Below are 10,011 nucleotides of genomic sequence, written 5' to 3'. Positions count from 1 at the left end.
AGCATTGTTTTGGTTTTTTCCCCCTTTAGTAACAGTTATGCATTAAAGTTTTTCTGCTGCTATAAAATATGGGTTTTTATGAATATTGTTAGAAATCAAATGAAAAACTCAACTGGCCTGCATATATAATGTGTTTAAAAGTCCTCTACTGCTGAACTGCTCTTTATATCCAGACAAGTCAAATGCTGCTAGTACTGTTTTTCAGTCACATGTTCTCCTTTCCTTAAAATCACAAGTCACCGTGCCCTGTCCAGAACATGAGGACAAACATGCACAGTACTTACATTCCTCTGTAAGACTCAGACACTAAGAAATCCCTAAATTAAAACTGGTGTAGTGTCTTCGGCAAACACTATAAACAGGAATAAGTGCTGTAATATTTCTAAGTATCATGGCGCTGGGAATTCCCTCTGCAAGCCTCTGATTTTCACCATCCATTGATTTTTATCATAAGCTGTTCTAAAATTAGAAAAGGCTAGGATCTGACAAGTATCCCTTCTGTTTAGTCCTAGTAGTTGGAAACCATGAAGTGCTTTCTCAGCTTGAAACTTTTCCAAAAGGCACTAATCTGACATATTAAACCAAATTTATATAAAGTATTGTGTCTTTACATCATGCAACATCATTTATGGCATGCTGGGCAGTGACAGTTTAAGTTATGAAAATGCTGTATCACACAGCAGATCAGAGCTGGCTTTATAGCAGGTCTCATGAATTTCTTCATCCAGAAAGAATAAATTTTATGTGAGAGCATTTTGCATAGTGCCCCCGCAGAGCAATAGATTAAAACTGGATTTTATCATTTACCTTTTGCTCTACTATAAATCAGGAATTAGAATTGATAATGGCAGTTATCCATCAGCTCTGCAACTGCAGATGAACAGGAGTAGCTTTATGGATAAAACGAGTTCCTTTTTAAATTATGAAAGAAAACCTGTTCTCTTCTCCTATTTCAAAAGTTTCTAGGCTCTGGATGGAGAGTTATTTGATCCAGGCAGGTCATCAGCATGGATAAGGAAGATGCATTTGAAGTATCACCTCTCCAGATTGTAGAATGTTTTTCTGAAACACCAGCAGTGGACTTGAGCTCAGGTGCAGCAGTTCACATTGCAGACCCCTCTTGACAGAGGATCTGGAAGGAAACATCTACCACAGCCGGCAAGATTCTGCCCCGCGGTTCATCGTTGTATTTGTTGGGCAATTGAAAGCTTTGCGGAACTCTTCAAAGTTGCTCATGGCACCAATAACTCTGCAAAGAGAAAAGTGATTGATGTGCAGATTGTCTTCTGTTAAACACTACAGGTCTGTAAGTGTTTTAGTGGCTTCACTTCAGGTTGCATTTGCAGGCTTCCCATGTCATTTTTCCACAAATAAACCCAAAAAGTTCTGGAGAAGTACTCCAATTCAAAGTTAATGTGAAGACAATCTTGTTTGATTCAGTGCTTTGAGAAGCATCTTACTGTGCTAGAAACTCAACCACAAACAATTGCGTTTTGTGGATGCTATGTCATTTAGAATGATTTTCTAATCTGACCCTTGGCAGCAAAGGTTGATCAGTGATAGCCTTGCACAGCGGAATTCTTCTTCCAGCTGCTGCCAAACTGCTGCAGTCCAGCAGGCAGGAGGTGTAGGCACGTGGTTGTGCTGGAATTGATTTTATTAGGCTTGTGCCAGCCAGCTTCCTGGAACAACACCCTCTGCCTACCCATGTGCGCACATGCACGCACACCCACACGCTTTCCAGCCTGAAACTGGGCAGAGGTCAGGCAGAGCCTTTCTTACTGGCCAGCACAGCCTTACACCTGGGAGCATCTCAACTCCTCTGATATTTTAGAAATATATTTTCTGAACCTTCTGCCCTGACCAGCTCGCAAGCTCTCTTGCTTCCTCCACAGATGGTGTGATAACTGAAAGAGCAGCACATCCCTGCCTCACACAAGCTAGACAATGTGTCTGCATCCCAGACTGGCACCTTCAGGCATAGGGAAACAGCTCGCTCTTTGTATGCAGTCACCCTTGGCTCCTGCTTCCCTGTCTGTATTATTTCATGCTCTCAGAAATTATTATTTTACCATTGATAGATTGGGATTGTGTTGTTTCCTGATTTTTCCTATGCTTTCAAGCATCTTGGAATTTACTATCCTGAAATTTGCAATGATATTAAAGTACAGCATCCTGAGTTAAAAGCAGAAAAGTATCTACGGAGATATTAATTGTATGCCTTTCCACCCTCTTTACTATGCTGTGGGGAAGCATTTTTCTCCATTGCAGACAATCAGCTTCTCAGCATAGCTCAGCACAGTAGAAAACTTTCTTATTACATTGATTAGACTTTCTGTGGGTAAGAAAATTTGCAGTCAGCTGGTGCAAAAATGTTTAAAGGTCACATTTGTAGGGAGAACTACAAAATTATGTTAGGCTTCAAATAGGATACACAGCTTTACTGTAAAAACATTGCAAATACATATTCAGGGACTGGAACAGCAAGAGCCAGTCATGCAGAACTGCTGCTGAAGTTGGTAGGAGTTCTGCTTGCCTTGCCAGTGATTTCACTCTGAAACTGGCATTCAAAAATAGCAAAGACATATGCTAATACTGAAAACCTGCCAATTAAAAATAAATAAAGCTAGAATCTAGTCAGCAAAAGATCTTTATGTGTCCATGCACATGACTTTTCTACCCATGGTTTGATATTGCCACACACAAACTGTGGAATCAGAGTGGGCTCTCTGGATTTCATCCCGCTGACATACAGAAGAGACACTTTCCCCTGAACCGGTCACCCTGGGCTCCCTTGGCAGTCAATATAAAGATGTGCTTGCAAAGTCTAAATAATGCAAATTTATTATTTACAGAAGAATTATATACTTTCAAAATGCCTATTTTCACCGTGAAAAGAACCGGGGTGACTAGCTCAGACGCACACACCTATGCTCAGGGTATGCGTTGCTCATTGCTATCGTATTTTACACTTACCTTTTATAATTACTTTAAAAAGGGTTGTTTGGGCTTTTTGCATGGCAAGAGCTGTCAATGTTGAAACTAGCTGTACGGCTATTATAATGGTCTTGAGACATAAATGAAGCAAAGTTGGGGAAAATAGATAATATAATTTGTTAGCCAAGTTGATATGATTTAAGAGACAAGCACTACGGTTTCTCTTCAGGTCTGTTTTGAGTATCCCACATAAAAACCACACAAAAGTTCTGTCTGTATTTTCTGGACCCCAAATTAATCTAATCTTCTCTGAAATTTTCTTTCTTAGTGCAATTCCTTAATGAGTTTTCTTCATGAATGCGCTATTCCAAGATTCCCTGTATATTTGGGATTTACACCATCTCGTGGGAATGTAGCTATGTAATGATTCAAAATATATAAATACGTGTATAGGTAAACAAAACTGAGGACTTCAGAAGGCAAGAGAGGGTTATTTTACCAAAATCTTAACAGGGGCAGGAACTATAAAAAAATTTTGATCTGTAGGCTGAAGATCAGACTGATACTGCTGTCCTTGTCATGATGTATTTTCGGTTTTTAAAAGGCATGCAGATTTGAATACTGCACTAGCTTTACCCTATCTAGCTGGTGTAACAAGCATTGCAAAGGTACAGCAGTGCAGGTTTCAAAGCAGAGTATAGAAGTCTACCCAGACCAAACATATACATCTGCAATACTAGTTTATATTAAATTTTTGTCATCACATTTCTGGTTTTACTATTTCTTAATGCATTCTGGTTATAAGTAGTCCAAGGTGTGTTATGAATGCTGTGTTTATATCTTCAGCTTTGGTGCAGCTGTGTTGAGGGAGTATGTCAGAATACCTACGAAGCAACATCAGAACTCCCCTGTGAAGGCAAGTGTTGCTATTTTTACTTTACCAAGAGAGAACTGAGGCAAAGGGGGGTCATAATCTAAATTTAGCTGTGGAGAAGGTGGGATCCCAGCTCCCTCTTTAGTCAACAGAAATCAGTAGGAATCTCCAGAAGGCAACTAATCCCATGTATTGCAGACACCTCCATCATGAATCAGCCTGTGAGAGCATTTTGCATAGTGCCCCTGCAGAGCAATAGATTAAAACTTCCTCCAAATACAGAGATAATGTAGCACGTGACTGAGGACAAACACACAATTCTCAGTTAAGTAAATACAACCAATACAAATCCCAACAGAAGAAAATTTGCTCTTAGTCACGCAACATCTGTGGAGACACAGAGGAATGAACTCTGGCTTCCTAATTCTTATGAAGTCTTTAAACCTTCCTCCTTTTCCCGCCTTTCCCTCTCGAGGTTCAGGGGTGTCTGTGGTTAGGAGAGCCTGTGGGAGGCCTTTTGGGCAAGGACACAGATACATTGTTATGGCTGGACTACCACAAAGTGTCTCTTGAAGGGCAACTGAAGAGTTCAATCTTGAACTGAACTTACAGGGCCTGTTTTGCTTTGCATTATCAATATAACTGAAGGTACTCACTTTAAAGCTTTTAACGAACTGAGGCAGATTAAATCAAGGATCCTCCTAATATTCATTGTTTTATAAAGTATAATTGCATAGAAAAAATGTAATAAATTAGACATTTTAGATACTCAGGCCATGATTACAAAACATCACAGGGATCAGAATGTGTTCTGGTTCAACCACCTTTGAAGGTAGATGAAAGACCCTCATTTTTACAGAAAAGCATTTGTAATAGTGAAAGATAAACTAATAAAAACAGTTCCATTTCAATCCAAGCCAAGAGCACAGTCCAATTTTGTGTTTGCTCTTAAACCCCTCTTAACATGCTAAAATTCTGCACTTGTGTGCTACAGTGATTGATTCTGTATGTATATTGAGTAAATACACTTATTTACACTACCTGAACTGAGGAGGACTGTGAGCTCCGATATATATTTGCTCTCTCGCAGATTCTGGTCTAAAGGAGTTGCATCTTACCTAATAAAAGATAAAAAGCAGAAATAGGTACGTTATCTGATATGACTTTGGAAGAGAAGTACAGTGTAATGTCACTGTTCTTCAGATGCCTGTGACTTACACAATGCACAAAACAGAAAGACACCACAAACTCCTATTTTATTCCACCTTCACTAACTTGCGGTTTTCTGTTGGTATATTCTCTTGCTTTTCAAATCTCTTAATGGATCCAGTCTCCACCCACTGTTATTCTTCACCCACTCATTCTCATAATCTAATCGTAGTCATTTCACTGGTTCTTTTTTGAGGTTCTCTATAATGGCAGCTTGCTTTTCAGCTTCTGCTGCAGCATCTGACACCTTAATAATTACCAAGCACACCTCGTGGTCTCAAAGCTATGTAATGTGTCTAAAAGGTACATGTAATGGCTCTTATCATCTCTAGAATTGCAGCTATATTACTTGACATATTTTTTTTCATGTTGGAAAGTCAGTTTCTTTCGAAATTGCACATTTTTTCTCCATCAGTGGTCCCCAATTCAGTATTCCTATTACAATACTTGACCCAATTGTAACTGAGCACAGAACAGAGTAGAGAGAATATTTGCACAGCTGAATAATTGCTCTTATGCTGTATCCATTGCATGAAAAATCTCATTTAAGCAGCCCCTGCCTTACCTAAGCTCCTGTGTTGAATGTTTCCTATTGACAAAATTCTTTAGCCCAGAATGCCCATAGAATATGTGGACTTCAGTGCAATTTTGTCTGGCTCGAGACAGCTCTGGCAGTTTGAATGAGTCTGTTAAGTGTCTTGAGCTCAGTGGAAATAGGCTGAGCTCAAGGGTACCTGGCACTCACTGCTCTCACTGTGTATGTGCCTCCCCTCAGAGGGTCCACTGGACATACTAGTCCTGCATTGGTCCTGTAAGACCCCAAATCTTCCCTGTGGCTTCCAGTTTTTTCCCCAGGGAAAAACTGAAACAGTGTAAAAATCAACTCAGCATAAACAACCAAAGTTGAGCCTTTTAATTGGTTAATATTGTCAAGCTTGGGTGGCCATAGACCCATACACTGCTGCTACACTGACTCTTGGCAGAGAAGCAATTTTCAGCCAGAGCTGGTTAAAACCCAGCACTGTTTGCATTGGATTCTGTTTCCCCGGTTTTAGATTATTCATTCCTTCAACTGGTGGGCAAAGTTTTATAGCCTAACATTCACTCTTCATACAATGAGTTTGTCCCAACTCTCTTAACCAAATAAATAATTTCTGATTCTCTCCCTTGCTTTATATGTTTTCCTAAAAAACTCACACCCCCTATCAAAGTTTAACTACAGGAAAAAAAAAGATCTGGTACAGCAAACAAAGAAGGGAAAAAATAAACTATGATTTTCTTCACTGCTACTTAGTTTTCCTGAACAACATGCTCAGTAATGTATGGTGACGGTATAGTTACAACAGGAGTCTGTGGTGGAAGCAGTCAGAAAGTGCTGCATATGGCAAGCACCAGAAATCTGGGAATCTAAAATGGAAAGAGGTTAAGGTGTCAATACGTGCAAGAAGAGCCTTGCAGCTGAGGGAAGCAGCAAGAGGAAAGAAAGCTGCCATGACAACACTGTGCAAAATCGAGAATAATGTCATCAGTTCTAGCACCATGGCTAGATAGATGAGGACAAAGAGAGAAAGAGAAAAGACATAATAGTCCTGTGAGAAGAAGTCTCTGCTTATACCGTGAAAAGTCTGGGTTTGTCTGGTGTAGATCCTTGAAACAAAGCAGTCTAATCTCTGCACTGTACATTGTGCAGGTTAATAAATGGGGACTTGAAACACATTAGTACTACTCACATGGGCATAACTCAGAAAGAAAAGCTGGTTGTGTGTGAACTCAAGGCCTGGTAGTAAAGGCTCCTCTTCTCCTCCCCTCTTTTCTGCAATCCATCTCCTGTATGCCTGATAAGAAAGAGATGTCAGCGACATGGAGCCTAACCACAGGTTTTCTTTTCTTTTTTTTTTTTTTTTTTGTTTAGATAATACTATGTTTCAGATATTTTTCATCTACTTACCCTGAAAGCCTCTCGCAAACCTCCATTATCTGCAATGTTTTCTGCCAAAGTCCTCTTGCCTTTCACCTGGCAGAAGGAAAGAATATCGGTCATTTGATTAGTTTCTGAACCTCCTTCTTAATCAACTTCAAGAAATAGGGGAAAAAATAAACCAAGGTGATAACGACCTCAGGCAATTTCAACCATCATATCTCTGGTTAAAAAAACTGTGTTTTAATATGAAAACTGTCAGTAAACAATTCTCTGTGATGAGTTATCCTGGCTCTAGTCTTAGATCTCTGTAGCACAAAATGTAGTAAATAAAATGCACTCAAGAATCCAGTCCCTGATCTTTGATCTGAACATCAATAATTTTCCCCTGAAGACTGTTTTTCTCTGGTTGCATGTGAGATCCAGTAGCCCTTTTCTTAAACTTTTATCTAAAAGGCTATGTTTCTTTCTCTGCATAACTCTTTATATACTACTGGGATGCTAAAATAACTTTTAAGTCATAACACAGAACAGTGTAATTAAAAATAGCTGTCAGAGACAGAATTGAAATTAATAGTATATTCAGTGCTCTAAAAATATCCACAAAGGAGATGCACATTGCTTTTCCCTAGTATTGATTCAAAGAGCAAGAGCAATAGCAACAAGAATATATTGCAAGAAGCAGTACTACCTAAACTTTCATAAAAAGCCAGTCCCCTGATATTACCAAGTGCAAGATCATTATGAAGAAATCCTCATTTCTGCAAGTGCAGCATTATCTCTGATCACCCAGCCTACTAGGGTCTTAGTGTTAACAAACTGTATTTGTAATTAAGTGGTTTTACTCTCTACTATGCCTTGAATGAGCAAGGTAGTTGAGCACAGTTTTGAGCAGAGCTCTGAAGGTCAACGCAGTCCTGCAAATTCTCTGATGACAGGCTCTCCCATGCCACAGGGATGAGTATAGCAGGGCTGGCATCAGGACCCACCTTGGTTTCAGGATGGCAAAAGATGGGAAAATGGGGGAGAAGAAGTAAAAGGACCTAGGGGATACCCAGGTATATGTGCACAGCCCCATCACTCAGCGCAGATGAGAACCCAGGTTGGACTCAAGCCATTTTGCTTGTTGCCTTGGATCCAGTGTTGCACCCAAGGGTGTACAAAGGAGAAATGGGATCAGTAGAGGAAAGTGCACCCCCTTCCTGCCAGCCCTCCCTCCCCTAAGGAGGCTGGAGATGGAGGTGGGAGACAGGCTTTTAGGAGAAAAGGTGCTGGGACACCAGGGAACATGCATACACACCAGCTGCCTTTTCTCCTGGCGTGCCTACTCATAATTTTTTCCTGCAGTGGGCTTGTGAAGTAGAATGATTTAGAGCATAAGATGAGAGTAACCTAGCAGTGGCACTTGGGCCATAGGCCATTTTAATAAGTGGAAGAAGTCTTTCCACTGACCTCAGGCAGCTCTGGGTCAGGTATCTGAGACTATTATGTACAGACAGCTCATGACAGGGCTCAGGGACCACGATAAGCCCTTTATTTGATCAGATGACTTTATGTGATTACTGCACTCTGAAGCTATTTCCATATCCACTTTTTCTTTCATTACGCTTCTTTCCTGAAAATATTTTTATTGCAAACTGAGTGATAAAGAAGAGTAAATAGATTCCCCGATCCATGTAAAATATTGGTACAAGGGTAAAAGATCTGCAGAATGTACAAATATTGATATAAATGTCAGGCAAAAAAAATGTTCTTTGCATGCATAGCTCTTCATACAGAAGCTATAAAATACAGCAGAAAATATCAAGATTTCTCTTCTATCACTGAAAAAGTGCTTTAGGTTATCCCACAGAAATAGGAGGGAAAAGCCCTGTGGATGACAAGGCTGTGGGTTACAGGATCTCTCTAGTAAGCCCATCCATGGACTTCAAAGGCAACAGCTACACTGGAGGGGAAATTCAGATCTACTCCATCTACTGTCTCAAAAGACACCACAGAAGGTAAAAGGAACGACCAAGACAATGGCAGGAGCATGGGAAGGGCTCAATCACAACCTTGTGAAAGGTTTTAATGACCTTCTTTAAGAAGTATTTTTGTATTGAAAGGTTTTGTCCTACAGATACTCAGGAATGAGTCTGAGAATTTTTATTTGTAAATTAGCTTATATTGAAGTACTTCAAGTCTGACTTGTTGGACTTCAGACTGGACTACCATATGGCCTTGTTATCTCTGAAACTAATACAAACAACCTGGGGAAAGTGTTAAAATTATTGCTAAGCATTCAGTGTGACCTCTCTATTCTTAAAAGGCAAAGACGTAATTGTATTTCTGATTCTAAAATGTAAGTAGAGGTGGTAAAATTGAGTAGGGAGTGGGGTATGTGTTTTACACTGAAAATTAGGATTAAAATCATGTCCTAGCCAACATTACCGGAACTTTAGCTATTGATTTCTGAAGGTCTGGGATTTATCCTTCATTTTGGACACTTTCATAATGTGCACTTTTTCAGGGAAGCCCATAGCTCTGATAGACAATGAAACAGAAACCATTTGCTTGCACTTTCTTTCTCAATCCTTTTCTATGAACCGCTGATATTATACTCCTTTCATTTCAGACACAAATTAGGTCTGTGTGCACACACAGAAGAAATAGCAAGAATTGAATCTGAAGTAAAGTGGGGTTTATGCATCCATTTTATAGCTGTAATAAATAACAGGCGTTATTGCTAAAGGAATCTATAAAACACGCCATTATAGTCTTCTCTTTAAAAAGAGTGGCTGCTCAGTTTTCATTATGGATCTCATCTTCAGAAGACATTTAACATGCTCAGAGTAATTAGACCAGCCCTGATGAGTGGCTTCACATTCTTTCTCTGATTCCAATATGATGCGATGGGGAGAAGTGGTTTAACCCTGTCATCAGGATGTGGGTAGTGGTATTTGACTAGACTAATCAAATCTGACAGACAATTTTTATCACAATTATTTACTTAAAAAAATGATTTGTTGTGAGAAATGTAGTTGCTAGCCTAATATCCCAATATGTTGTGATTTAAAAGAAGATAACTTAAAAC

General features: G+C 39.6%; 1 protein-coding gene across 1 annotated transcript in view; it reads right to left on the bottom strand.

Annotated features, from left to right (window-relative positions):
- Nucleotides 1–1,146: 1,146 nt before the first annotated feature.
- LOC104466590 (metalloendopeptidase homolog PEX-like) overlaps nucleotides 1,147–10,011 on the bottom strand; it is a gene marked incomplete at its 5' end in the record, with an annotated part of 35,282 nt that continues 26,417 nt past the window's right edge. Inside the window, 4 exons of the mRNA XM_010080068.1 lie at nucleotides 1,147–1,249; nucleotides 4,853–4,929; nucleotides 6,751–6,855; nucleotides 6,969–7,034. Coding sequence (XP_010078370.1) covers nucleotides 1,147–1,249; nucleotides 4,853–4,929; nucleotides 6,751–6,855; nucleotides 6,969–7,034 — 351 coding nt within the window. The remainder of the gene's footprint in view (nucleotides 1,250–4,852; nucleotides 4,930–6,750; nucleotides 6,856–6,968; nucleotides 7,035–10,011) is intronic.

Source organism: Pterocles gutturalis, unplaced genomic scaffold (genome assembly GCF_000699245.1).
Source record: "Pterocles gutturalis isolate BGI_N339 unplaced genomic scaffold, ASM69924v1 scaffold50199, whole genome shotgun sequence".
Taxonomy (NCBI): Eukaryota; Metazoa; Chordata; class Aves; order Pterocliformes; family Pteroclidae; genus Pterocles; species Pterocles gutturalis.
This window is presented reverse-complemented; position numbering and strand designations above follow the sequence as displayed.